At 45.5% G+C, this 27,607-nt stretch overlaps 2 protein-coding genes across 4 annotated transcripts; both read left to right on the top strand.

Annotated features, from left to right (window-relative positions):
• Nucleotides 1-632: 632 nt before the first annotated feature.
• GTF3C5 (general transcription factor IIIC subunit 5) lies at nt 633-18,384 on the top strand. 3 transcript variants are annotated; one of them, XM_077836218.1, is made up of 12 exons: nt 633-793; nt 1,618-1,837; nt 2,449-2,647; nt 5,479-5,674; nt 6,879-6,983; nt 7,574-7,688; nt 9,168-9,248; nt 9,782-9,879; nt 10,724-10,806; nt 12,376-12,518; nt 13,391-13,546; nt 18,252-18,380. In XM_077836218.1, the coding sequence occupies exons 1-11, from the start codon at nt 647-649 to the stop codon at nt 13,540-13,542; spliced, it is 1,539 nt and encodes a 512-aa protein (XP_077692344.1). In that variant the 5' UTR covers nt 633-646; the 3' UTR covers nt 13,543-13,546; nt 18,252-18,380. The 3 variants fall into 3 exon arrangements, with proteins under 3 accessions (XP_077692344.1, XP_077692345.1, XP_077692343.1); XM_077836219.1 differs by lacking the exon at nt 13,391-13,546 and having other exon boundaries at nt 18,252-18,384; XM_077836217.1 differs by lacking the exon at nt 18,252-18,380 and having other exon boundaries at nt 13,391-14,879.
• On the top strand, nt 13,573-26,648 carry CEL (carboxyl ester lipase). The gene is made up of 11 exons (XM_077836220.1): nt 13,573-15,685; nt 18,252-18,402; nt 19,113-19,235; nt 19,878-20,075; nt 20,710-20,840; nt 21,427-21,534; nt 21,985-22,102; nt 23,088-23,274; nt 24,361-24,564; nt 25,737-25,934; nt 26,376-26,648. Exons 1-11 carry the CDS (start codon nt 15,620-15,622, stop codon nt 26,566-26,568), a joined length of 1,677 nt encoding a protein of 558 aa, XP_077692346.1. The 5' UTR covers nt 13,573-15,619; the 3' UTR covers nt 26,569-26,648.
• The last annotated feature ends 959 nt before the right edge of the window (nt 26,649-27,607 follow it).

The following is a 27,607-nucleotide window of genomic DNA, read 5'->3' on the forward strand; positions in this document are numbered from 1 at the left end:
CTTTCCCCCTCCGGGGTCCTTGGGAAAGGAACTACACCTAAGGCTCACCATGTTACTCAGTGCATCGTTGGAAGGCACCCAGATACAAGAATAATAGGGATGGTATAAGAATCTGAATGGAAGAGTGGTGAATGAGCTGTAAAAAGTACAGGCTTGGGGGATGCCACACAAGGGCATGGAGGCTACAGGCTGAGGTGTGTGTGTGGGAGCCGCACGCAGGACTTGAGGCAACAGGCGAGGATTTGGGGGTGAAAGCAAAGGCGCTGTGGGAGGGAAGCTAGTTAATGGTCTCCAAGCTGCAGAGAAGTGGAAGAGGCACAAATGAAGGGGCTGGAGCAGGAGGACCCACACAAAGCGGGTGGGGAGGCGGGTGGGAGCCATACAAAGGCTGTCAGGCCTTGTTTGAGCCACAAAGCCCTTGGGAGAGGGGGCTGGGAAGCTATGGAATGTCAAGAGCCAGGCTGTTCCAGGGGGCGCTGTTCCCCCCCCTCGCCCCCTTGCAGTCTGGCTGGGGGGAGGTTGTTGTGGCAGGAACCGTTCTTCCCCGGAACCTTGGTGCTGCACCGGCTGGGGGAGCGCGTTGAGGGGCGGACCCCGGGGGGGGGTTGTGTCGCAGAACCGGGCGGCGGAGGCGGCGCGGTGGGAGATGGCGGCCGGGGGAGGCGGGGAGCAGGGATCGGCCGTGCTCGAGCTGCCTCGCGGCCCGCGGCTGGTGTGCGTGGAGTACCCGGGTCTGGTGCGCGACGTGGGCAAGATGCTGCAGACTCTGGGGGGAGAGGAGGGGGTGTCCCGGGTAAGGGGGGCCCCGGGGGGAGGGCGAGCTCGGGGTAACCAGGCTTCCTGGGTAAAGGATGCCCGGGTGGCGGGGGCTTTCCTGGCTGGTTGCAGGCCTGTTGGGGCGGGTTCCTGGGTGAGGGGTTCCCTGGGTGCGGGTCATCCGGGGTAAAGTGGGGATGGAGCTAAGGGCTTCCTGGGGGAGGGGTTGTCCCAGTAAATCCCAGGGAGCGGGTGGGGGTGCGCTGCGGAGGGGGGCTGGGAACAGGGTGCTCTTGGTAAGAGTTGACTGGGTTACAGTGAGAAGGGCCTGGGATTTTTCAGAAGGTGGGAGATGTCCTGGTTAACGGAACCTCAAGGGAAGGAGGCTGGGGGCTATCCTAGCGAAGCAGAGGGCGAAGGATAGAGGGAGATGTTGGAGATGTTAACTTCGGAGGTGGGGGGCGGGTGATGAAGGTATTTGTCGTGGATAAAGGGAGCCCTGGGAAGAGGGTCTAGAGTGCTGAGTAAGGGTGGATGATCCAGTTCAGCGCTTGCTGTGGGTGACCCCATAAGGTACGTGTTGGGATTAGAGTAGGGCTCAGGTAGGGGTATTAGGTAGACTGTAATTGGAGGGCAATGCCGTAAATAAGAGTGTGAGAATCTATGGTTCTCTGGGGTAAAGAGACTTGCTCTGGCATGGTGCTCTGTGGAAAGGAGGTGATGGTCACTAAGGGAAGACAGGGATAGCGTTTTGGTTTGGAGGTGGATTGGGCAGGGGGTATGATGCAAAGGAAAATTCAGAGGGTTTTTTTGGAGGGACAAATTTGATGTTGAAAAGTGCTTACACTCTTGGTAATGTAGATATATGCCGACCCTGGAAAAAGGCTCGAGTTGTACTTCCGCCCCAAGGATCCCTACTGCCATCCTGTGTGTGCCAACCGTTTCCCTACCTCCTCCATGCTGTTCAAGGTAAAGAGGAAGATCAGGAGGAAGCAGCTGGAAGCTGAAGGAGAAACCCAACAGGAAGTCAAGTTTGAAATGGAAGTTCTTGGGGTTGTCTCCACTGTTTACAAATTTCAAGGTAGTAATTTCATCGGACCATGTGTGTGGAGTAGTGACTAGCAGTTCTGGTGGGAAAAGGGCAGTGCTCCCTCTTGCTTGAGTCCAACAAACAGTGTGTTCAGAAAACCCTGCATGTCAGCCTTACAGTGCTGGTATCTAGGGACCTCAATGTGTGACCTCAATGTGTGACCTGGATTTGATACCGTCCCCCTTCTGTACTGTGACTTAATAATACATTGTCCTCTCTGCTGTTGCATTAGGTTATGGTGTAATCCAAGATGTTCTATAATGGATGCACCTATGCAGGAGGAAGGGGAAAAGTAGTAGTTTCATGTATTATTGTTTTTAATCTTTAGTTGACTGCTTGGCAGATGCTTAAGATAAGGAAATAGAAAGTATTATGCTTTGAAAGTGAAAGTAGGACAAGGCTTCCAGGGTGCTTTTATGAATGCAGTGTAGGGGGACCGTGGCGCTGCTTCCCAACGTGAATTAATACCTAGCCCATTTAACTCAGCTCAGGAAACAGCATCTTCCCTGAGTGAGCTGTCTGAGGAAAGGAGAACTAGGTATTGTGCAGCATGTTATTGTCTCTGATACACACCTTTTATCTTGACTTTTCCTTCCTCATAGGAATGTCTGATTTCCAGTACCTGGCAATGCATTCTGGACCTGATAGCAAACAGATCTCTATGTATGACAAGGTCTTGATGCTCAAACCAGAAAAGGAGGAATTCTTCAATAGGGAATTGCCCCTCTACATCCCCCCACCTATTTTTTCACGTCTGGACACCCCTATAGACTATTTCTATCGGCCAGATGTACAACACCGGTCAGTGCCTTTTCTTGTGATGTAGTAAATAGTTACATTGTCTCTTGAATGAATAGATAATGGAAACCTTTTACTGGGCCAGCATATCACTTATAAAATCTGAATTTTCAAGTTCACTGGGAGGATATCCCTGCTTCATTACCTGAAGAAATCTCTTGTAGTATAACTGGCGTGGTTCAGTAGTAAAGGGTCTTTCAAAATGTCCTATAAGAAAAATGATGGGGTTTGATGACCTTGGGGGTCATGTTGTTTGTATCAGGCAGCGATCATGACCAAAGCATAGGACGCTTTTGTTTTTTGTTTCTTTGTCCAGAGTCTATCTATGTAATTGAAATGAGAAAAAAATAGAATTAAAGTAACCAATATACCACTGAGTGAGTGTTTTTTAATGTGGAATCTGTGCTCTTTCAGAGCAGCATTTTAAAATATTTCAGTCATATGCCTCATCAGGGCAAACAGCTATAACTGATATATGCCTTTGTTATATCTCTCTGTGTTAGCTTTGTTTGTTTCAATACAATATGGACAAAAATACTTGGAAGGTAGCACGGGCTAAATGAGGCTCTGAAAGTCAAGAGCTCTGCCACTAGCAAGTGTGTGGTCTTGGGCAAGTCACTACTTTCTGTTTCCTTATTCTTGTTCTGAACTAACTGAGATGATAACTATAGTCACCTGCACAAAATAGGTCTCTCCAGAGTGGAGATAAGGGGTTGCTTAGTTTGGGCTTGTGGCCTATTAAGTTGTTTCTGGTTTGAGTTTAGTGGACTTCCTTTGTGTTTGGGGGGAACAAGTGCCATTGTCACAGAGATTTTTTTTTTTTTAAAAAGGAAGAAATGGGTAGAAAGTATACTGTGGGGAAGTAATCCTGCACTAGCCTACTGGGGATTGAACAAAGGAGCCCTGTGGAGAAAATTGCACTGTGTAAGAGAGAGCCATTAATGGGATCATGTTTTGGGAAATACAGTCTGGTGGATAGCACTGCAATCTCACTCACTTTGCTTTCAGGCAGTCTCAAAACAAACATCAAAAATAGTGTGCCGTATCCTAGAGAATTGTGCAGTATGTAAATGTGGTTCTTACTGGAAAAGTATTAATGTGATTTCAAATCTCATTGTGGCAGAGGACTTCCAGCTTGTGGCATTCAAGGTTCTGAGAAAAAGGAAGGATAGCCTCATAGTCAAGGTTGTGGATTAAAACTCCAGAGACCTGGATTAATTTCAATCTGTCACAGACATTCTGTGAGATCTGGGCAAATCACTTGTCTGTGTGCTTCAGTTCCCAATCTGTAAAAGGGGGATAATAGCACTTCTCTACTTCACCGATGTTTGTGAGGAAAAATACAGTATCAACTGTGAGGTGCTCTGTCACTACACTGACGAATGCTATATAAGTATCTTAGATAGGTTTTTCCCTCAGAACCATAAAGAGTTATGATCTCACCTGCGTGTCCATTTTCCATCCCATGCATTCTTTTCCCTAAAAGCCTTCTGTCTACTTTAAACCCAAACTAAAACTATAACAAAATAAATCTTTTAGGTTTTTTTGTTTTAAATTTCTACTCTTCTCCCAGTATTGAGATGCAGCTTGAGACTATTTGGCAGCTTCTTTCTCTCTCTGCCCCTCCCTAGAAATTTTGGCAGGTGAGCTGAGAAATCCCATTTTAATAGCTGCTTTAAAGCTTTTTGTTTCATCAGGCACTCTTGGCGGGCTCCCAAGTGAAACTTTGGGTTGAAGGTCTGTTGCATCTAAACATAAGAGAAAATTTCTACTCCTAAGGGTGGGAGTTGGACACTGCATGGTAATGTGAAGTTGTATCAGTTTGGCCTTTTGGCTGGCTTCCATGTGTTTCCAGTGAGCTGGAGGTTGATGGAGAGTGGTGCAAGAGCACATGCCATGTGTTGTTGGGCTAGCATTCACTGGCACTGTTTGCTTCTGTTACTTTGTTTGTTTTGCCATAAATGAAATCTGTGATGTCTCCCACGAGAAACATCTTTATTTTTCTCACTGTTGTCCTTCATTGGGGCTAAAAAGTGCAAATAAATATAATCTGACTCCAGGATTGAATTTTTAACTGCTCCATTGCCTTATCTCCCTGTATATCCCTGTACTCTTGGTGACTGTAGCAATGGGAACATAAAGTAGGTACCCATGGAAGCTAAGCCTGCCTTTGTGGATTGAAAATTCTGATTGAGTGACTAACATGTAATGCAGAGGTCCCCAAACTATGGGGCATGCACCTGTAGGTGGGCGTGGAGGAACATTCAGAGGGGCACAGCAGACTCATGCCAGCCCCCACTGGGGGGGATGAGTGGGGGGGAGTACCGCCCCGCCCCCAGCTCTGCTCCTGCCCCCAGCCGTGGCTCCGCTCCTGGCCCCATCCCCAGCGTGGCTCCGTACCCAGCTCCAGGGAGGGGGCGGCAGGGCGCAGACCCTCAAAAATTTGGGGACCACTGGAGTAAGGTTTATTTCAGTTAATATCAGTACATGGAAGCTCTGTCCTAGGGGTATTGGACATGGATCATAGTTTTCTCATTGGAAGAGTGATTCTCAACTTTTTCACTCTGGACTACTCCATAAGGGAGTCTTTAATGGTGACCTAGCTTGGACTACCCAAATCCATGTTTACTTGGGACCCAAATATCTTCCGACCCTAGATCTTGAGGGGCAAAGGGCTAGTTCAGAAACCCCTTATTCTACTTAATGCAATTCCCCACCACCACTTTTTCTAAGACCAGAAAATAAACTTATTTTCCACGTGGTTCAGTGGAGGCCACTATGTGTAAAAGACGAGGAGGAAGAAAGTATGACTAATACTTTGCATTGCTTCTTAGGGATGGCTACAACAATCCCCAGGTGTCTTGTGAGAACCTGATCGGCCTCAGCAGGGCCCGTCGACCACACAATGCCATCTTTGTGAACTTTGATGATGATGACATCCCCACTAAGCCACTAGAGCCTGCAGTGCAGACCTGGAAGAAAGTGTGCACCAATCCTGTGGATAAAAGCGTGGAGGAAGAGCTGAGAAAGGTACAGGCCAAATCTCAGGGGAAGGGACTGGGCCAAAAGCCACCCCAGTGCACAGTGTGTGGGAGAAACTTCATCAGCTGCCTTCAGTGACTTTTTTGACTTCCCGGAAAACTGCTATCTACAAGGATTTATTTTATATATCTGTGTTTAACATTATTTACAGACCTCCACAAAGGATTCTAAAGACTGATCAAGGTGCTGTATTATAAATGTGATGGTGAATGAGACAGTGTGGTCTGATCATTAGAGCAGGGAACGGAAAGCCAGAACTCATGGGTTCTGTTTATATTTCTGCCTCTTATTTGCTGTGTAATTTTGTCAGTGTTTTATCCCTCTCTCTGTTTCTTGATTTGTAAAATGGGAATGATAACACGGATGTACCTGGTTATAATATTTAATGTTTGCCAAGTCCTTTGAAATCTTGAGGTGTAAGGTGCTATAGAAATATTAGATCCCCAGGACACTTACAATTCTCATTGCCAAGAGTTTTAGGGTTCTTCATGGTTTTATGAAAATTCTATTGGAAGCAAGAGTAAATACACTGAAGGATAGGGCATGGCTTAAACCACCAAGGAGAAGCTATAATTATCCTAAGTTACTTGAAACCTGAACAGCCAGGTGGTACATCCATTACCTTCTTCCACTTCCCCACGTATTTTAAACTTTGAGTGAATTATGTGTTCTTAAATGTGAGATATATGGGATGAAAGTTTATCAGGAGCAACTCTGTTAAAGGCAGTGGATGTCATGTGTCTGAAACCCTACCCATAGCTCTGAAATGTATCCTTTTCATGTGGGCATATATTGTGAAACCATATCTTTCAGTTTGCCTGAGCCTACTAGCTCTCAAGCCATTCAGGAGCAGAGCCCGTCTATTGTACTGAATTTTCTGGTGTGTTTTTGTTGATGGGACAGGCCACTGCCTAGGGACTAAGCTGAGACCACTGTTCATTTCATGTGCTACCCAAGTTAGTATTTGAACCTCTCTCTTCAGAGATGAAAGGCAGGCTTGTTCCCTCGCTGTGCCAACATCCCTTAAATAAGGCTTATTTTTATTTTTCTTTCCATTGCCATCGTGCTGCACTGTAGAAATGCGGTGACAGCTTTTAGTCTGGGCCAGAGGCTGTAATAAAAAGCAGATTCCCATTAGAAAATCGAAATTGGCATTATTAACGCTTACTCTCCACTTTGTGTGTTTCTTTAGCTGTTTGAGATTCGTCCCATCTGGTCTCGGAATGCTGTAAAGGCCAATATCAGTGTCCATCCGGACAAGCTTAAACTTCTGCTACCATATTTGGCCTATTATATGGTGAGTTTCTTTGTATACCTGCTGTGCAGCTTGTTCTTATTTGAGGCAGGCTTGGGGGCAAAGGGATGAGAGAACCAGCTGGATGTCTATGGACAATTCCTGGTTATCTACTGTTCAGATTCCCCTGTCTGGTACCCAAAGCTTTGCATTAAATATCCTTAAGTAGGAATTCCAACTTTTTTTGGGAGGGGTGGAGAGAGGAGGAAAATCTTGCTTCCAAATGGAACCCACGCATAGTTACCAATTAAAGCAATGAGTGATGCAGTGGCTTTGTGCTTCTGTTGGTTCTGGTCTGCCTTACAGTTATAGTAACAAACAGTCAAATTGACTGTCTATCTGGAAATGCTAGCAGGAGCCCTCAAAAAAAGTCTGCTGTGAGCTTTGGACTTCATTTCTGAAATCACAAATATCTGCAGCATGTAGCCTTCCTTTGCCCAAGGTTAGGTGTTAAATGCGTGTGTTGAAAGGGGGAAAAGAGGGAGGGAGGGAGAATCTGTAAAATAAATATTTTGGGGTAACACTGTTGCGCTCATTAAACTCTGCATCTCTGTACTGTCTCCTGTAACCACTCATACTCTGTATCTGTGCAGCTCACAGGTCCCTGGAGAAGCCTGTGGGTTCGGTATGGGTATGACCCCAGGAAACATCCCGAAGCAAAGATTTATCAAGTCCTGGACTTCAGAATTCGCTGTGGAATGAAATATGGTAAAATGGCCCAAGCAAAATAGATTCACTAAAACGCCGCCCCCTCACCCCACCCCACCCCCCCGCAGCTCTTCTGTCATCTCTTTCCATTTGTTTTTAAACCCTCAGGGCCTCTTTCCTCAAGCTTTCTGTTCGCAGAAAGGTGCGGGAGAGGAGGTCGTACCGGTGATTGTTTCTGAATTTCCTTCCCTAGAATCTATGGGGACATCCGATAACCCCAAGTTAGAGGAGCAGAAGGGACTTTTATTTGGCCACTGGGCATATTCCAGGCCTAACAAAAAGCTATTCAACTTCCTTCCTTGTTATGTTCAAAACACAAATGTGTGTCAGTGGGATATCTTGTTATCTTCCTTCCCACTCCAGGACCTGCTACAATTTCAGAAGGGGGAGACATTTAAAATGCCACCTAAGGATTCGTTTCTTTGTCATTTCTTCCACTTCCAGAAGGGACCAATTGGGTGACTGTTACAAGGATGACTTGTCCATCTGGCCAACTAATGCTGGAGAAGCAATTTCTTTTAAAAAAAATAAATAATAACATTTAATGCCACCAGCTGGAAAAGCACATAAGACTTGTGCAAAATGGAGGAATGTGCATTATGAACTCAAGGATGCATCTGGCTCTTATCCATCCTCATCCGCCCTACAAGAAAAATCCCATAGTGCCCTATCAGATGCTACAGACAACACAGTGAGAGTTTAAGATCTTTTAGCTCAGTGGTTCTCAAACTTTTGTACTGGTGACCCCTTTCATAGCAAGCCTGTGAATGCAACCCCCCTTATAAATTAAAAACACCTTTTTTTATATATTTAACACCATTATAACTGCTGGAGGGAAAGTGGGGTTTGGGGTGGAGGCTGACAGCTCGCGACCCCCCCCATGTGATAACCTTGCGACCCCCAGTTTGAGAACCCCTGTTTTAGCTTATTCCATTGCATGAGTTTTTGGTTTATACCATTGTAACACCTCTGGGGTGTGTTGTTTTTACCAATTCGTTTGGCCTATTTAAGTTTAGTGCAGTGCTCAGCTCTGTACAAAACACCTCATTTATTGCATTTTCGTACTTCAGTTTCATACGTTCCCTGCCATAGTTTTAGATGTGTGATGTAAATTTAGGTCTCTCTTTTTTTGTGGGGGGGTTTCAATACAATAATGATAGTGCTTATTCTTCAAGGATCTCAGAGCTCTTCACAAACTACTAAATCTCTAAGTATTATCATCTCTATTTTATAGAGGGGGAAATTGAGGTCCAATGACCATGCAGTAAGTCAGTGACAGGGCACATCTTCCCACCTTGTCATATTAAATAGCTTTATTTCCCTGATCGTTCTCTCTCTCTCCATCTCACCAAAATCAACAACACAGTATTGGTTGGCTCTCCTTTCGAACCCTAGTCCAACGCCCCGTGTTATAAAAACTGGAATATTCTACAGGATGCTGATCTCTGTTCAGAAACTGTTTTCTTTCTTGGCCTCCAGGTTACGCCCCTAGCGACATGCCCGTGAAAGCAAAACGCAGCACATACAATTACAGCCTGCCCATCACTATCAAAAAACCAGGTATGCCGAACAGGCAAAGGGGTTGGAAAAAGGTGCGCAGCTTACCGTGGCTTCTTCATTTCATCTTTTCGTTGCTGCTGGTGGGTGAAGAGAACACAGTTCAACTTATTTCAGTAGATTTTTGGGATTTCCTTCATCTCAGATCGCGATATATGTGCCCTATTAAAACCTGTGGAAGTGTTGCCCTTTGAGGCATGTCTTAAGACATGTCTGGCTGATGGAGCCAGGGGTAATAATGGGAGGTGAGCGATCAGAAATTAGAAAAGGGGTCTAGTTGAATGAGGCTGTATCAGAAACACTTCCCAGTAGCTGCAGAAATGGTCTGCCTGCCAATACAACTGCCAGAAAACAGGGTAGAGGGAATGAAGTGGAGGAATGAAAAATGAATGTTTACGCTAACTTTTGCTATGCTGGCTATTTTTCTGCTGCCAACAAAGTTGAACTGAAGTAGAGAAGCAGCTAAAATACTATACTATGCCATGAAGTGCAAACTATTGTGCACTTCAGGAATCTTCTTCCTTTATGTCTTTCAGTAAGTCACACGGTCAGTGTACAGGACCTAAAACATGGGCTGGACACAGCGAGTACATCCAGTGCAAAAAAACCTGCCTCCAGCAGGTACAAACTTAAAGTAGGTATTACTCTCTCCTACCAAGAGCTCGGAATGGTGTAATAGGAAGGGTATCTGTTATGGTTTGTCACTCTTTTGGGGGCAGTGTTGACCCAGATGTACTATGGGCATTGATACAGATTTTACTTGGAGATGCAAGTGACTAGCTAAGAAGAGCTCTCTGTAAACCTGAAAGCTTGTCTCTGTCTTCAACAGAAGTTGGTCCAGTAAAAGATATTGCCTCTCTAGCTAACCTTATGGTAGACTTATCTGGAAAGCCAGTAGTCATCCACATCACTGCAAAGTTTGCTGTTGTTTTTAATGTCTTTTCTAAGTATGGAAAGTCATACATTCAGCCCTTGCCTTGAATGAGACTTACATTGCATTTCAGGAAGCAGATTGTGGAGTGCTATGAATAGCAAACTCTTAAGCCCATTATGGTGTATTTTCAGATTGCTCTGTAGAATCCAGTAAAGCAAAAGAAATAAGGGAACAGGGTAGTCTATACTTTTGCCATTCTCCATTTTCCTGTAATGGCAATTCCTCCCCCCTCCTCATTTTGAAGTATGGGTGATAGTGTAACTGTTAATAGGTGTGAATGGTTTTCTCCACAGAACTTTGCTGTGTTAGTTCTGATTGCTGTGGCTGGCAGGCTGCAGTGCAGTTCTGCTGCATCCATAGTCTGACTTTGTCCTCTACTGCACACAGACTCACACGCTCTCTCACACTCCTCTTCCTGCCAGGGAACTGAACTCTTATAGGAAATGCCTGGATCCTGAAATAGCTCTTAAGGAAGGATCTCTAATGTATGGGTATGGAAATGATTTGGAATGCCCATTGAATCTTTGTCTTTGCCTCCTTCTAGGACTCCATCTATATCTTCCAGGAAGGAGATCTGCCTCCATATCGACAGATGTTCTATCAGCTCTGTGACTTGAATGTGGACAGGTACTACACCTGATTAGCTGGATCTTTTGACAAAGGGAGATTTTTGCAGATGATTGATTACAAAGGCCACCATTTGTACCCAGCCTCCTATCTTTCTCCTTGACCCGGATGCTTAGGAGATTCCTAGTTTCTCAACAGACAGACTTTATTTACAGTGGAAATTCCTTCCCAGTAAAGTTGTATGAGCTAGCAAAATATACTTTCCCAACGCGTGTTTTGGGCCTGATCCCAATCCATTGAAATCAGTGGGGAAACTCCTATTGACTTCAACAGGAGTAGGTTAGGCCCTACTCCCATTGGATAAATATTTAACCTGCAGAAGGAAAAACAAATTGTCACATAATTCTGGGGAAATGCATTGTTACTTTAGTTTGGATTTTCATGTACACATGTACCCCTATAGGTTTAAAAATATACACTATAGACACTTAATGTAACCAACTAGCCATCACATTTAGAAAAGCATTTTATTTACAGTCTTATCATTTCCCTCTGCATTCATAAGATGCATATGTTGTTACAGAGGGATAGGGTAGACATAGTTGAGGTACGATAGGCAAGTAGAACAAAGCACAGCCAGAGAAACCTACCTGAGAAGAAAAGCATGGCATGATCTAGTGATTGAAGCACAGGCTTGGGACTCTTATTGGTTCTGCAACTGACTCATGCAATCTGAGTGAGTTACTTAATCTATCTGAGCCTCATTCTTTCCTTATGTACATTGGAAATAACTTTCTTACTTTACAGGTGGTTAGCAAGTAGAGCTGAGCGAAATTTGGCCTTAACTTGTGGGAAATTCTGAAATTTAGCAAGTGTTTTCCTCTCAGTCTGGGACAAAACATTGAAATATTGAAATTTTTCACAGAACAAAATGAAAAATTTTGATTTTTTATTGTCTAAACCATTTGAACAATCGAACTGATGTGAAACAAAATGTTTTGGGTCTTTTCACCAAAATGAAATATTCCAGTTTGGATTGAATCAACCTGAAATGAAATATTTTGGTTTTGATTTTTTTTCACAATAAAAAACTGAAAAACGTAGGCAAAATTTAAATTTTCCAGTGAAAAATTTCAGTTTTGCAGAAACTGCCTTTTTCTGTAGGAAAATTCCCAACGAGCTCTACGATGGAGGTCTTATGTGTGTGACATGCTACGAGATCCTTGAGGAGGAGCACTACAAACTTTATTACTTAATCTGTTTCATGAATGCAACCCTGAATCACACTGATTTTTCTGGTTGCAGGTTCTTCCAGTGACTCTGAAAACTATAGCAGCAGAAGTTTTAACTCCTGCTAGTGCCACTCAGGCTGGACAGGTCATAGGGCAGGGACCAGATGAAGAGCAGTCCACTGACCCTCCTGGTTGGGAGTTGAGTAATAGGTCAACAGTGTAGCCTTGTAAAAAGCTGAGTTATAGAAACACAGCAGTGTGGCCGTTCGGGCAAACAGCACAAGTGATTTGAACGATGGAGCCTTGTTCGTGCCCTGCGTGGTGTTTGGCGGCATAGGAAGTTTTCAGAGTCAGATCTGGCTGCCGGAGACTGACTCTTTTCTTGACGGCTATTTAGCTTACAGAAAATCATCCATCGGAATGATGGCATGGAGGCAGAATGCACAGAACGGGACGGGTGGTGCCTTCAGAAGACCAGTGATGATCTGAGGGATACCATGTCTCTGATGATAAAGCAGATCATCAGATCCACCAGACCCGGTAAGGATGGCTCTGGGGTTTTGAGCCTTGGAGGGTATGTTATAAAAAAATGTTTCGAGACACGGGGGGGCATGTTGTTGGGAGCAGTTGAGTCACAGTGTTGCACTTTGCAGTAGTACTGGGAACTTGTCTGTTCATTTCCTGCTGTAGATCCCCTTCTCTTGTGGTAGGAGACTCAGTCTGCCTGGTTAGATGTAGGTGGCTAGATTCTTCACTTGCAATGTTAGCATGATGTGCAAGTTGATGTCATCAACCTGGATACCTGCAGGACACCTGCTCTTCTTAAAGCAGCACTTGTTAGGCCATTGGAAAAAGACCTAAAACTCTGTGGCACTGGGAAAATGTAACTAGATTTTGCCATTTGAAGACCTGCAAAGTGAATGGAGGCATGAGTATGAAATAGTTGGGGGGTAAGAACCTCCCAACTTTGCCTTTCCAATGTCATCGTGGCTAGGTTTTAAACGTCTTCGTTCCATGATACTCTTATTCATGTTTTTATAGTTATTCAAATTGGAGGCTTCTGGATCTTTTCATTAATGTGTTTAATAGCATACTGTAATAGAGCAAGGACAGGAGAGGAAAGTCTCTTGTCGTGATCCTGGCCCAAGGAATTAGGTTAGTCTCAGTTGGAATGAGATGCACGATCACTCTAAATGCAAAACCTCCTGGCCTTGTTCTGTTAGAATTCCTGGCACAGGAAAGCTGCTTTTGTTTGATTTTTTTTATTTGGTTTTATTAAGGTGCCTGACTGTAACTATGATCTTCATTTTTACATCTTCTGGCTGGCTCTGTTAATCTTATCTGCAAACACGTCCCCGGTTTTAGTGAGGAGGGAAGTAATGTTGACATCTTTTCTTCTCTTTCTGACTAAGCTCTGTTTTCGAGTACGTCGAACACTGAAGATGGCAAAGAACAGCTGACGTACGATTCTGGAGAGGAAGAGGATGAAGAGGAGGAGGAGGACTTCAAGCCTTCTGATGGGAGCGAGAATGAAATGGAAACAGAGATCCTGGACTATGTGTGACACAGTGAGCGAGCAGGATGAGGCTGCTTGGAACTTTTGTTCCTTGAGCCCTGGGGGATATGGAATCATGACCAGGCTTTCGGGAAGATGCTAACCAAACTCATGGCTCACGGGATGTGGTGCTATCAGTTGTGCTAAGTACTCTGAAGGTGCAGGCGCTAAAGATCACATTTTCACAGTGCTGGGGTGACAAGCATTTGTGAAGGTGGCATTGTGGGATGCTGGCCCATCCCAGGCAACATGCATGGCCGGCATTTACTCTGGCAGTTTTTTGGTCAGAGTGGAGCCGGTTGGGATTTCACTTGCTTTGGTTCTCTTGGCCATTAGATTGTTGTTTGTTTTCCCTTCCCTCCCTGTGCTTACAAACTGCAACATCTGATCCCATCATCAAAGAGATCTATACTTCCCTTTGAGACCATATAGGTGTTCCTAGGACAGCCATTGTGAGGGTATGTTAGTGTACTGTCTCCTCTTACCAGAAGTTGAGAGCCTCTTCATCCTTGCTAGCTCTGATATGTCAGAGACTTCAACAAGTGCTGAATCCAACCCAGATCAGAGGTGTTCCACTGGCCTCTTGGGCCCAAAGTGTTAACCTTTCATTAGAACCATTGCAGGGAATGTGTGAAGGTCACACCATTCTAAACCTAGTGTCTGGGTCAGTGGGAAAAACTTCAAACAAAATTAATTCTGTATCGAACAAGGTCATTGCTGATTCTTAATCAAGAGGCTCTGGACAGTGTCATTTGGGCTGGCTTAAATCAAATGTGGAGTCTATCCAATGGGACATGTGCAGGTATCTGTAATAACTTTGCATATGCATGAGAAGCAAACAGTAATTTCTCTTGGGGAAAGTCCATCTCCCCATGAAACAGAACCCCCTGTCTATTTTTCTAATAAAACTCTTCCTTTTTCCAATAACACATTCTTTCATGGATTTCCGTGTAGATATACATAATTCAGCCAATATCCCCAAAATGATTTTGAGTCAACAGAAACATTTTGGTAAACTGGACATTCATTAGGTAAGTGATTCTGATTTGAGAATTTTAACTAAGAGTTGGATTAAGAGAGTTCATCTAAACTGAGTTTTACTTGGTGGTCAGAGATAAACTGAGACAAAGATCCGGATCAGACTGATAATTCACTTGAAGTAAGGAGAAAAACCTGAATTGGATTTCTGTGTTTGTTCTTCCCTGTAAAATGCACTGATTGGGTTCACATCCTCAGTTTGATGGGTAAAGATGAGAGAGAAGTTCAGGAAGGAATTCCATACCTCGCAGTTACTGGGATGTGTTGCCTTTTGCTCTTCTGAGTGGGAATAAAATATTCTTTGTACATTTACTGCACCTTCTGCATTCGATCAGCTTGAGAAGTTGGAAAGAAAAGCAGTAGGAAGGAACTCAAATTAGAAAAGACTTCCATGGCAGTGAGTAATTCACTTCTCCATGATGATGCATGTTGTCCCTGCCAGGCATTTACTCCCACAACTTTGCAGTCATCAGCCGGCTTTTGATTCTGCTCATCGAGAGAGTGTGGGGACAGAAACACACAGCTTCAGATGCTTGGAGCCTGGGACCTCTAGCCATGAACATGCTGTTGGCTTGCTGAATTTCTGACATTCTGTCATAGAAATTAAAGATCTCTTGGGACCTGTTGAGTCTTATATTCTCCATTCTCCAATCCCCAACCAGTGCAAGATTGTTGCCTGGCCTATAGTACGTTTTCTAATGCATGGTTTAGCCTAACTTTAAATGTAACATACATGGGCCTTCTTAAGTCTTTTCCCTTCCCGCATAGAACTCTTATAGACATGGAACTCATGAAACAGTTGGCTTCCAGCCCATAACAGCAACAGCTGGAGGTCTCTCATACTCTAGTGCCAGTTATCTACATTTTCAACCATGAAATGGAAGATTTGGTTGCAGCCAGGTGAATTGCAGGTGTGCGCGGTCTCTGCTGGTTCACACGGCAGCGAGAAGGGCGTTCCGCAGAGTGCGTGGACATGTGCCAGTATCTCTGCACTCCTATTCCGTATATATAGGCATACGTGCTGGGACAGGCTTGTCTAGCACGCATCATGTGTCATTGGGAGGTTCTCTGCCTTGCCCTAGCCTGCTACCTTGGAGTAGCAAGGGCTACAACAGTAAGTATGAGGTAGTTCATTGATGCATAACCATCAGTGTAAAGGTAAATTGTGTTAGAGTGAAAACAGGCTGCCTGGGTAGAAGAAAAATGTGCTTTTAAGGTTTTGTATGCCATTAGCTAGATGAGAAAACAGATGTAGCTATTTTGGATAGTTACCTAAGACTTCCATTAAAGGAGAAAGGGGAAAAAGGGGGCTGTGTCCCCTTGCTATTTTATAGTATATAAAGGGCTCCAACCCATTTTTTCCTTTCCTTTGCAGTTCTCCTTTAATGTATAGCTCGTTGCCTACTACCTCGCCGATATAAACTATCGTCTGCAGCACTCCACTTTCCGGTTTTTCTTTCTTCCTCTTCATTTTTCTGAGTAAGAAAAGGAATCTATTAAGTGCGGAAACCTTGTTGGTACTGCAATATAAAGATTGCAAATCTGAATGCACACCTATTTGGGAAATACTCATTTTAACATTCCAATGGAAACTTTACACCTGTTTTATACAGAGTTCTATGTTTAGCTATTGAAAATACTATTAAGGGGTATGTGTGGGTGATTCATTGTTGCCATTAGAACCTTAATGTTTGCACTTCCTGATTCATGGATTTTGCATTTTTTTTCCCTTTTGACCAGGATTTAAAGAACAGAAACAACTTTATCTGTGACGCTATAGTATTGTTCAATACTGATTTACGCAACTCAGTATCTTTTAAATGTTGCCACTTTAGAGATACCTAAAATATACCTGGAGCACTGTGGAGTTAATCAATAGTTGCAGGCAACAATATAACGAAACAAACTGTTTTTATTTGCAATGTACTTTAAAATATATATTCTCAAACATACCATTGACCCTGCATGCATCCAAAACTCACTGAAATCAGTTGGAATTTTGGGCATGCCAGGAATTTAAGTTCAGGCACAATTTAACTCTTCCAGAGTGGTTTGTTTTTAAATATCATCTGTTTTAATTTTGTATTTAACTTTGCAACCGATTTTTTTATAAAACAAACTGAATCTCTTTCCCACCAATTGCCTTAATACATCAGTAGCTGAACAGACCTTAAGTCAACTTTCCAGCACAGTGAACCACTTAGATACAGATGAGATGAAATGTGGAAAGTTCCAACCCAAACAGAGCATTTTTGAGAAAAATTTGATCAAGTACACAGAAAGGGCTGGTTACCATGGTATCTGAGTTGAAGCATACCTTGTGTGATATATCTAGAATCAAATACAAGCAAAATAAGTTTTAACTTATTCTTCGATATTATGCATTCATTTGGGATAAATTTTCTGTTCTCTCTACTCCTTTGTACTGTTTTGTGAATTCGGGAAAGCGACGGAACTGCAAGGCAGCCTTCAGAGTAGCTGCATAAGGGATATTCCACATCCTGTGTGTGGCAGAGCCCTGTCTTATGGTCTTTCCACAGAGTCTGAATGGGCATGTCAGGAAGGGACGTGAGGGACAGGGAAGCAGTTTTACAAACTGTATTGATCCACCAGCCAAAACACTTGTGTACTGGTGGGCTGTGGTTAAGTAGGAAGGCAAAGTAGCAAGGGGCTGGTTTTTTTAACTTTGCATAAAGTAAATAATGGAAATGGGCAATTCCAGCTGCTGAGTGCAGGCAGCTAACGTGTACCCAGAGTGTTTGAATGGGGCTGGCCTATGTTTCTCTTGCCAATGCTCATCTTCGCCTTCCTGGTATCTGGGTAGCTTTCATCCAATGAAACGAGAGCTACCCAGCCTTCTCTCTGCTGTGTCTCCCTGAGCATGCTCAAAATTGTTTGAGCAGCTCCTGCCTCCTCAGTAATGTTGAAGGATAGGATTTATTCTTCTGTACAGCTCCTGGTCCAATATTAGGGAGCCCATTGTGATAATTTTTGGCAGCAGGTGGTGGCAAACATTTACCTTTTGCATATCATCTGTTATATCTTGACTGTAAGATTCTCTGCAAAGTAATTTAAGGTCCAGTTCTGTTCGTTATGAGTTAATTTCGCTGCTTCTGTAGTCCTTGAAATGGCCAGTTGGAGTAAGTCTGATACTTAGGCTCCATTGAGAATCCCAGTGTGTTGATATTCAAGGGGATCTGGGTGCCTGACTCCTTAAGCTTCATTAAAAATCCCAACCCTTGTGTTGCATGGGCTGGTATCTTCAGTAGTGCATAAAACAACATTTAGTTCAAAACTTTCTTGCTGGAACTCCCTTTGACTTCATGTCACTCCTTTGCTGTATCTCAACATCCCCATCTGTAAAATGCAGTCAGGATTTATCACCATCTGATATTTGTAAAACGCTTAGAAATGCCTGCTGGATAAAATCCTGAACACAAGTGCAAGTTATTCATTAACAGAGTGTGGTGGTCATTAATTTTATAAAGAGTCTTCAGAGGATGCTATTTCAGTTGAAGTCTGGTTAGGAACACCACTACTGTGGAAACATACTGTTTTCATAGCGAATGCATCTTAGGGCTGAATGATTGGGGAGATTTGTGTTCCTGCTGTGAATTCTGCCTATCTGCGTTCACGGGAAGATGTTTGCTGTCCCCTCTCTCCTCTTGGCATGTGTTTAGCTGGGTGTGGTGTACACTGAAGGAGGTTTTGTTGAGGGCATCAGTGAAAAACTGGGTCTCTTTGGTGACTACGTCGATATCTTCAAAGGAATCCCTTTTGCTGCTCCTCCAAAGAGTTTTGAAGACCCCCAACAACATCCTGGCTGGGATGGTAAGACACACATTTAGAATATCTTTCGTTTTCTGCCCTCATCCCCAGAACATTTTAAATTCTCATACCATTTTGGAAGCCTGGTTTGTTTCCCCAATACTGCATTAGCCATCTTGTTGAGTACGACAGAGGCCTCCTCTGCGAGGGGCTCTAGCTTTCATACCCCTGCTGGTCAAGGGTGGCTACCAATGATTTTATTTGGGGATATATTTTGCTCCACCCTCATGAACGTCATAAAGTTCTGTTCCCCTTTTCTGTCATTGCCCTTCTCTGTGGCATACCTTGCCTCAGCGGTAACATACTGCACTTTCATTCAGGTGATCAGCTGGGTATGTTGCTGCGTGCAGGAGCTGGATCTGGTGTTGCTTTCATTCACTAAGTGAATGTCACTAAGACGTTGCCCGGGCTGTTAGAAAGGATGATGATTGTAGACAGGAACTTTGTGTGGAAGTGCAGGGACAGAGCTAGGAACCTGCAGATTCTGTGGCCACAATTCCCAAGGTTCCCGCAAGCTTAAAGTGGTTGTAGCTTCTGCAGTCTCGTGGGTATGAGGTGGCCAGTTAGAAAGGGGCTGTCTCATCACAGCTATTTTGCTAGTTGGAAACAATGCCATGGCGGTGAGTGAGGGCCGGGAATGGGACCTGAGTCACAGGCCTGCAGGATGGAACCGAGGGTTCTAAAGTGGGATGTTGTTTTCTCTCTCCTTGTAGGTACTTTGAAGGCCAAGGAGTACAAAAACCGTTGTCTGCAGGTCACGCTCACCCAAACCAGTACTCGTGGGAGTGAGGACTGTCTTTATCTGAACATCTGGATCCCTCAAGACAGGAAAGGAGGTACAGGCATGATGGTAACACTAGGTGATTAGGGAGAAGGTTCTCTGCAGGCCTGAGCAGCTCTGTGTTTGGCTGCCCATCCCTGACAGACTCCCTTGGGGCTGTCAGTCTGCAGTCATGTATTCTCCCCAACTCCATGGGCAGTAGTGGACTCCTCGGGTTATGGCAGCTACAGCCCCCGCTCCCGTTATGGTGAGTTCTCTTGCAAAGCACTGTGTTTCTGTGGAAATGACCCTCCCTGCAGGCTCTGGGAGGATGGATGGTGATACTAGAGATAACACTGAACCTGTTTCCATGGAGAGCTTGTGCTTCTCTTGGTGAGTAGGGATTGGAGTTCCATGCTGGGTCTCTCTTCTGCACTGTATTGCTGCCCCAGGCTCCTTAAGCCCTGATAGAGCAAAGTAGCTGAGTCCTAAGTCCATTGTCATGATGAATCATCTGCCTGTGTCTGTGGCCAGGTGGACCTGGAGTCAGATGTTTCTATATTCACACAAGAGATGGGCTTATGCCTGAGTGAGGCAGTACTTGCTGATGAATGGGCCCAACAGGTGGTATCCTGCCTACGTGGCATCAAGGGACTTGGTTTCATTTGGACAAGGAAGGGCTTTCGTCTGACTCTGTGTGGTCTGTCCCTCCCCGCAGTGTCCACAAATCTGCCGGTGATGATATGGATATATGGAGGCGGATTCCTCGTGGGAGGTGGGCAGGGCGCTAACTTCCTCGATAACTACCTCTACGACGGCCAGGAGATCGCAGTGCAAGGAAACGTCATCGTGGTGACCTTCAACTACCGAGTGGGACCGCTGGGGTTCCTCAGCACGGGGGATGCCAGTATTCCAGGTATGGCAGCTATTTCACTTTGCTCCAGAGACCTCCAGTCTGCCCCCACACCTCCGCACACGCTGGGGTATCTCCTGCCACCACACTCCCCTCACACAACATACTGAGCTGTCTCATGTTATGCCCCCCTCTCACACACACGCACGGCGGGGTGCCACCTTCACTCTGTATGGGGGAGTGTGGCAGAAGAGATCTCTCTCACGGGATGAGAGGGCCCGCGTTTATACTTGGAGCAGAGGCTGCAAGTGGATTGGGTATTTGAGGCACAGCTGGCGTTGGTTAGATGGGTTGGGTACCCACCCAGCACATCTTGTCTCTCCTCTCTGACCAGACGGTTAGCAGAGTTAAGATACTGCAGTGATTTCTGTGATAGCTGGGGATAACGTCCAGCAGCACGAGATCTTGGTTTCTTTTCAGCATGTGGCACGAGGAGAACATGGGTGTTGAGAGGGAAAAAGCCCTTGTTTGAACGCACAGCTTCACAAAACATAGACATGAACGCAGGAGCCAGGAACTCCTGAGTTCTAACCCCAGCTCTGATACTGAGTGGAGCTGGGGGCATTGGGCAGGGTGGGCTTTGAGCCTCACTGCTTCAACTCTCCTCCTTGAAATGTAAATGCCTTCCCTTGGCCAGGTAACTACGGGCTAAAGGACCAGCACATGGCCATTGCATGGGTGAAGAGAAACATCAAGGCCTTCGGGGGCGACCCAGAAAACATCACCATCTTCGGGGAGTCAGCTGGTGCCGCCAGTGTCTCGTTACAGGTGTGTGATTGCCACTGGGCCATCATGGGGTTCCTTTTCCCCTCAGTTTTGTGAAGGGTCAAAACTGCCCCATCACAGTTGCTGGTCTTTTCTCACTGCAGGTGCTGTCCCGGGAGTAGGTCCAGCCACAGTGGGTTAATTAACATCCCGTTTTGAGCAGCCCACCCTGATAGAGAAAGTAATTGTTTTCCTCACAGCTGCTCTCTCAGCTTTGATTTAGAAATGTCCTTTCTAAACCTTCCAGATCTGGAGGGTGCTGCTTTCCCAAGTGATGATCCACCTTAGGGTTCCCCTAATGTAACAGCATCTCTTTATCTTCAGCCCCAGTTCTGTTCTCCTATAGGGGTTCTTGTACTGCCCTGCTGGCTCTATAGCTGAGCACCTCAGCTGCCTGGTGGTTTAGAAGATTGAGTCCCTGGATTCCTGAGACACTGTAATTGAGACTTGAAAAGAGCTAATGACTTTTGAGTCCCACGTAAAGCCTGGATGGGAGCTGGAGCTCTCTGCCATGGCCATGCCAGAATACGGAAGGATCTTTTCAGGACTTGATACCAAATAACCTTCTTATGTCTCTTCCATGTTGCAGACACTATCTCCGTACAACAAGGGGCTGATCAAACGAGGCATCAGCCAAAGCGGAGTCGGCCTGTGCCCCTGGGCTATCCAGGAGAACCCTCTCTTCTGGGCTACCAAGGTAAAGTGGACTCCAGAAGTAGGGCAGTGTCCTAAGGCAAGAGTTTCCTAGGGTCTTTGTCAGATTTGAGCCTGGGAGAAGCTGCACGGTAGTTACAGCTCCAGGAGGACAAATGGTGCTCCAGTTGTCCAAGGCCTTTGGATTCAGAGACGCACTGATACTCCCAAGCTGAGGCCAGCTGTCCTGGCCAGACTTCCTGCAGTTAAAGGTCTGTCTTGCATGTGAAAAACTGAGGGTGATTTAATAAGCAGGAGCAGAAGCAAAACCAAAAGTGTTCAGAGCAGGACAATACTCCATAGAGATGGAGACTTGCAAACAAAATCCTCTAGGATTAAAAAGAAACTCCCCCTTTCCCAATGGGTATTAGTTCAGTGCTAATTCCTGGCTGGTTGTGCCAACAATGGCTAGGAGTGTAACTACAAGGTGGTTTCTCTCATTCATGTCCCAAAGGTGGCAGAGAAGGTGGGCTGCCCTACAGACAACACCGCGGCCATGGGCAACTGCCTCCGGGTCACCGACCCCCAGGCTGTGACGCTGGCCTATCACCTGCCGCTAGTCAACGTGCCATGTGAGTCAGTGGGTGCTACCAGGATGGGAATCAGGGCACTGTGTGTTGCGTGCCCACAGAGCCCAGTCAATGAGCAGATGGGACATTATGTTGATCATTCGATAAGGGAAGATGTCAGCCCCCAGCTCAATAAAGTACATTTTGTACTGACTGGGATTGATCATGCTGGAAAAGATGCTGCTCTCTTTAGCACAGTGGAGCTGCACTACCAAGGTAGCCATGGCATGGCTTAACACAACCTCTGTGTCCCTTGGAGACAGCTGTACTGGCCAGTACTGTACCACACTTTATATTCTGCGAAAGCAGAGAGCAGAATTCAGGAGCAATGCTCAAAAATTGCCACTGCCCTGCAATTTTCAGTTGGGCCACTAGGTGGGGCATATGAGCCAGCAAGACCCACTCCCAGTACAGCTGGTAGGGAAGTGTTGTTTGCCACTTCAGTGAATACAGGACTAGCTTTTCACAAGAATGGTTGCCGGCCCGCTGTTTGCGCTGCAGCCCCATGTCTGAATCCTCTGCTGCTGGCAGCAGGTGAACAGGGCTGGAACGAACGGAGGAGCTTTCGCTCAGGAGCAAGCCCCACTCTTTTGTAGTCTTGGGTGGGAGAGTTAGCTGACTGACACTGGTCTGACACAGATGTCTGCTGTTTTGCGCCCTCCTGCCACCTTAATGCAGTGTCTGTGATATCTGGCTAAAGCCTGTCTTGCACTATATACTGTATATACCGTGAAGCTCCCTGTGCAAGGCAGCCATAGGGTGTGCTAGGTGAGAGGTCTATAGTATATAGGTATATGCTCACCTTCCACTATGTAACTGGGGAAATTCTGGCCCCTCTGAAGTCAGTGGCAAGACTCCCATTGATGCCAGTGCAGCCAGGATATCACCCAGAAGCTCCCTGTGCAAAGCAGGTGTCGGCCATGGCACGAGGGCTGTTGGCTCCTCTCACAGATGTATAGTGGATTTCTGTTTCTGTTCCCTCCTGCAGATCCTCTAGTCCATTACCTCTCTTTCATTCCTGTGGTTGATGGAGATTTCCTCCCAGACCGGCCAGAGAATCTCTTCGCTAACGCTGCAGACATTGACTACATTGCAGGCATAAACAACATGGACGGGCACTTCTTCGCTGGCTTTGACATGCCTGCTATCAACCGCCCGCTTGTGAAGATCACAGCGTAAGTTGCAGCTGCCCTTAATGGCATAGCCATAGAAAGGAAAAGCAAGTTGGGCTTTTGTCGAGAAGGGGACAACCAATGAGTAGAGCACCTGAGAACTGGCAATGCAGTGATTGGCTTGGGCGCCCTGTCAATAACACCACCACTCCCATAGATCAGGGCTTCTCAAACTGGGGGTTGTAAGGTTATTACTTGGAGGGGTTGTGAGCTGTCAGCCTCCACCCCAAATCCTGCTTTATCGCCACAATTTATAATAGTGTTAAATATAAAAGTGTTTTTAATATAAAGGGGGGTCGCACTCATAGGCTTACTGTGTGAAAGGGGTCACCTATACAAAAGGTTGAGAACCGCTGCAGATCAGGCCTGGGCCAAAATAGCACCTGTTTAGAGCCAGCTTTGCTCCTGCGGCATATGAATGCAATGGCAGGGCAGAGAACAGTTTCCAAGAGCCAGCCTGGATCTTTGCCTCTTGTAGCGTTTAGCCAGGGGCTTAGAAAGGAGAACTCTTCCTTTTTTCCTCCAGCTTTCAAACTACTTTGTGGCTTCTCCCCCCCCCCCCCCCCCCCATTTGGGTGGGGGCTTTTGGGTCCCTCACCTGTCAGACATCCTGCGTTCCAGAAAGCAAAAGTTTCTTGGCTTCACAAGTAGCGTGTAAAGAACAAGGCTGACTCAGTGGGCAACAGTTGTACCAAGTCACTGGGCATAAGGACCTCTATAGAACAGTATTCTAGAGGGCTCCAAATCCCCCTGGCTCCTTCCTGCTCTTTGGGAAGGGAAAAGGGATAGAAAATTGAGATGCTGAATCCCTCGGAGCCAGGAACTGAACCCAGGCAGGGCTGGAAGTGAAAGTCACATTCACCAGCTACACCAAGCTTAGCTTCCAGCTGTCTTCCCAGGCTGCAAGCCTTGCCAAAGGTTGAGCTACCAGTTGTGAGTCACAGAATGATGGTAACCTGCAGTCACCCTTGAGCTGGATTTACACTGGCAGCCTACTGCCTGAAGGTATCTCATCTATAGCACCAAGATCTATTGCTTTGAGCAGTGAGCTCAGAACCAGGACCTAGTTAAGATGTTTTGTCTTTTCAGAGATGAGGTCTACAACCTGATGCAGGGGCTGACTCTACAGAAGGGAGTGCAGGCCGCAAATGCCACATTCTCCCTATACACCCAGTTGTGGAATGACAAACCTGACCAGGAGGTCATGAAAAGGACAGTGGTGGACCTGGAGACAGACTACCTCTTCCTGAGTCCCACGCAGCAGGCACTTGCTCTGCATAATGCGAACGCTAGGTGAGTCCGAGAGGGTTGTGGCGGGCCCAGAGGCAGAGTCTGTGATTCAGCTACTTTACTCATGGTTTAAATCAGCGAGCTGGAAACAGTCACTGGAATCTTGTTTTGCTCTTTATTTTCCTAAAGAAAGGTTGATTCTCATTGCTTGGTAGCCACTCAAACTTGTTTAATTGTAGTAAATTAAGTGTAAAGGTTCTCTTGCTACCCAGGAAGTTACACCATAGCTCGAAGCAATAGTTTAGCTTAAATTTTACTTAAGAAATGCATGGGTAACCATTTTCTAATCTACTAGATGAATATTTTTACTTGTGTCAAGCTGTATTTGGATGGAAACTGAAATTTTATTAAATGCACAGAACCAGGATTTTAAAATAAGCTATTGTAAATAACTTGGTTTGTATTAAAGTATCAACTGTAGTTAGTGAATTGAACTGATTATTTCTGGACACTTGTCTTTCAAAAGTTTAGACCTCATTTTTAGTCATATGGGAAAACAAGCATTCCTGCTTTTGCAACTCCCGGTCAGTTTCTCAACTTTGAGTTAGTCATTGAGCTGTGCCAGCTGAATAAATTCTTTCTGCACATGCAGAAGAGGCTACTGCTGTCAAAAACTGGATTAGCCCCGCAACTCTGGTTCTAGGGGCTCAGCCAGTGACTTGATTACCTTTAAACACTTTGGGAGCAAATATATACTGCTTAATATTTTTTATTTAATTTAAATGATTAATAGGTTATAGTAAATTTAAGCCTTAATAATGTATCTTCATTCCAAATTAGTTTTTTTCTATTTAAAAATAAACCTACATTTTAAAGATCATTGATTTTTATCTACCCTACAAGTAGGTTGGTGACTCAGTTTAGCCACGAATGTATCTTCGTGGGGTCAAATTTGGTTTCGTTTGTAAAAATGAACTTTTACGCACAGGGCCCAGAAAACATTTAAAGATTCCCATGGAAACAGGTTTTATAAAAAAAAAAATTGTACGGCTCAAGTCAAGGTGGCCAAGGTAAAATGGAAGGGCAAGTATTTGTAATAGGATTTTAACCTGACAGTGCATGGATCTTGCAAGACCAAACCTCTTCCAGTGCCAATATTGTCTGACTTTGTGCATAGGGAGTAATGGTGGTGCAGATCCTCTTCACTTGCTGAGAATCTATTTTGGTTTGTGTAGGAATGCCAAGACTTACTCCTATGTGTTCTCCCAGCCTTCTCGAATGCCTGTGTACCCCAGCTGGGTAGGGGCAGACCACGCAGATGACCTTCAATATGTCTTTGGGAAACCCTTCAGCACCCCACTGGGTTACTGGCCTAAGCACAGGACCCTCTCAAAGGCCTTGATAGCTTATTGGACCAACTTTGCCAGAACCGGGTAAGGAACTCAGCCTGTGTGGGGCAATGCCCTGCCAGTTGCACAGCTTGATGCAAAATTCCAGTGAGCAATCTTCCCACAGCGGGGGGGAATCTGTCACACCTGCAGCACCCACCCACATGTAGGTGGCCACTAGGTCCCCCTGCTATAGGGGAATGGCAAACACACTGAACTGGGATCTTGAGTTGAACGTGATGGTGAGGTAGTGGTGTTCCAGTGTAAACCTGGGTGTGCACCGTGGCAGTTCACTGTACTAACATACACAACATTTCTCTGCCCAGCAGCCACATGACAGCTAACCCCAAGGTTTAGGTCTGGCTCCTCAAAAGGTGTGCAGGCAAATGCTTCCCTCTCCCAGGTTTATAGGCCATTAGAAAGGCTGACCTGTGAGCCCCTTGGCAGTTTTGCATTTAATACCAGCTGTTTCGTCTGCTTTTTCAGTGACCCCAACGAAGGGACGTCTACTGTACCCATTAGGTGGATACCCTACACTCAGGAGGAGAGCTTCTACCTCGAAATCAACAGCGACATCAACTATGATTCGGTGAAGCAAGGTCTGAGAGCCTCCTACGTGCAGTTCTGGAATACGACCTACCAGAACCTGCCCAACCTTTCTTTACCTTTCCTGGATTAGAGCCAGGCCAGCATACCAATTCTGTAAAAAAACCTACTCCTCCTCGCCAAATTCTGATTAAATGCTTGTTTCTGGCTGCACCTCCTGGCCTCTTCCGGTCTATTTATTACAACAGAATTTTCCCTAAGAACATTCAGAGCTGGTGGGAGAGGGGGTGACATCAAATTTAGTGGGCAGTTTTGTTCTGTGGAAAATATACCTAGTGGCACCTGTTGCATGGAGCCATTCATCAAACCTGCATCATCATCATCTTGGCCTAGTAAATTGCTCTTCATGTAAAGGTCAAACCTTGCACAGAGAGACTTTAAAGGAGTTGCTTGAAGTGGGGGTCTTTCATAAAGCTGTCACTGACTGACAATCCTCGGCAACAGAAGAGCCCTGTTTAGAAAGCTGGCTGCTTTCTCCTGCACTACACCAGATGAGATCAGTTCACTAATGCTACTTGGCCCTAAGCCTTCATGCAGGCATGGTGCTAACCCTACTAAAATCTCTACCATATTAACTAGATATTTAGCCCTGTTTTACAGATGGGGAACTGACTTACCCCAGAATGGGTAGAGCTACGACCAGCTGTCAGGTCCTGACCCTCCTCCTTTGCTCTCGCTGTGGGATTCAGTGGCCTAATGCAATGCTACTTCAGTGCTGGAAACCTGGGGTCCAGTCTGTTTAGGTGAGAAGTAGATAGTTTGCTGACGTCAATCCAGCAGGGCCATCTCTGCTCCCATCTGAAAGAGCAGACCTGCTAGTAATAGAAAAAACACTGATTCAAATCCTGTCAATTGCCTCAGGGCCTCACTCTTTTCCTAGCAATAAAATGTCACTCACTCACTCGAGCAATCCCTGCAGGCATCAGTCCCTCCCTGCTCCTCTTTTGGCTGGTGAGAAGCCCAGGGCTTCACAGGAACAGCACCAGCCTTTGTCCTTTCCTCATTTTTGTGGTAGGCCAGCACCTGAGGACAAACTGCATCCAGCCTCCTGGCTGTGACATTTGCACATTGGTATTTTATTGCAAAGACTAATTACATTGCTGTGTACATGT

The sequence above is a fragment of the Eretmochelys imbricata genome, chromosome 16 (genome assembly GCF_965152235.1).
Source record: "Eretmochelys imbricata isolate rEreImb1 chromosome 16, rEreImb1.hap1, whole genome shotgun sequence".
In the NCBI taxonomy this organism is placed as follows: Eukaryota; Metazoa; Chordata; order Testudines; family Cheloniidae; genus Eretmochelys; species Eretmochelys imbricata.

What these genes read in the sequence shown, in the direction of transcription:
- GTF3C5 (XM_077836218.1), top strand. Translation starts at nt 647, where the DNA reads ATGGCGGCCGGGGGAGGCGGGGAGCAGGGATCGGCCGTGCTCGAGCTG. An exon ending in CATATTTGGCCTATTATATG is followed by an intron (nt 6,984 to 7,573) that starts GTGAGTTTCTTT and finishes GTATCTGTGCAG; the next exon opens with CTCACAGGTCCCTGGAGAAG. An exon ending in TCGCTGTGGAATGAAATATG is followed by an intron (nt 7,689 to 9,167) that starts GTAAAATGGCCC and finishes CTTGGCCTCCAG; the next exon opens with GTTACGCCCCTAGCGACATG.
- CEL (XM_077836220.1), top strand. Translation starts at nt 15,620, where the DNA reads ATGTGTCATTGGGAGGTTCTCTGCCTTGCCCTAGCCTGCTACCTTGGA. An exon ending in ACAACATCCTGGCTGGGATG is followed by an intron (nt 18,403 to 19,112) that starts GTAAGACACACA and finishes CTCTCCTTGTAG; the next exon opens with GTACTTTGAAGGCCAAGGAG. An exon ending in CTCTCTTCTGGGCTACCAAG is followed by an intron (nt 21,535 to 21,984) that starts GTAAAGTGGACT and finishes CATGTCCCAAAG; the next exon opens with GTGGCAGAGAAGGTGGGCTG.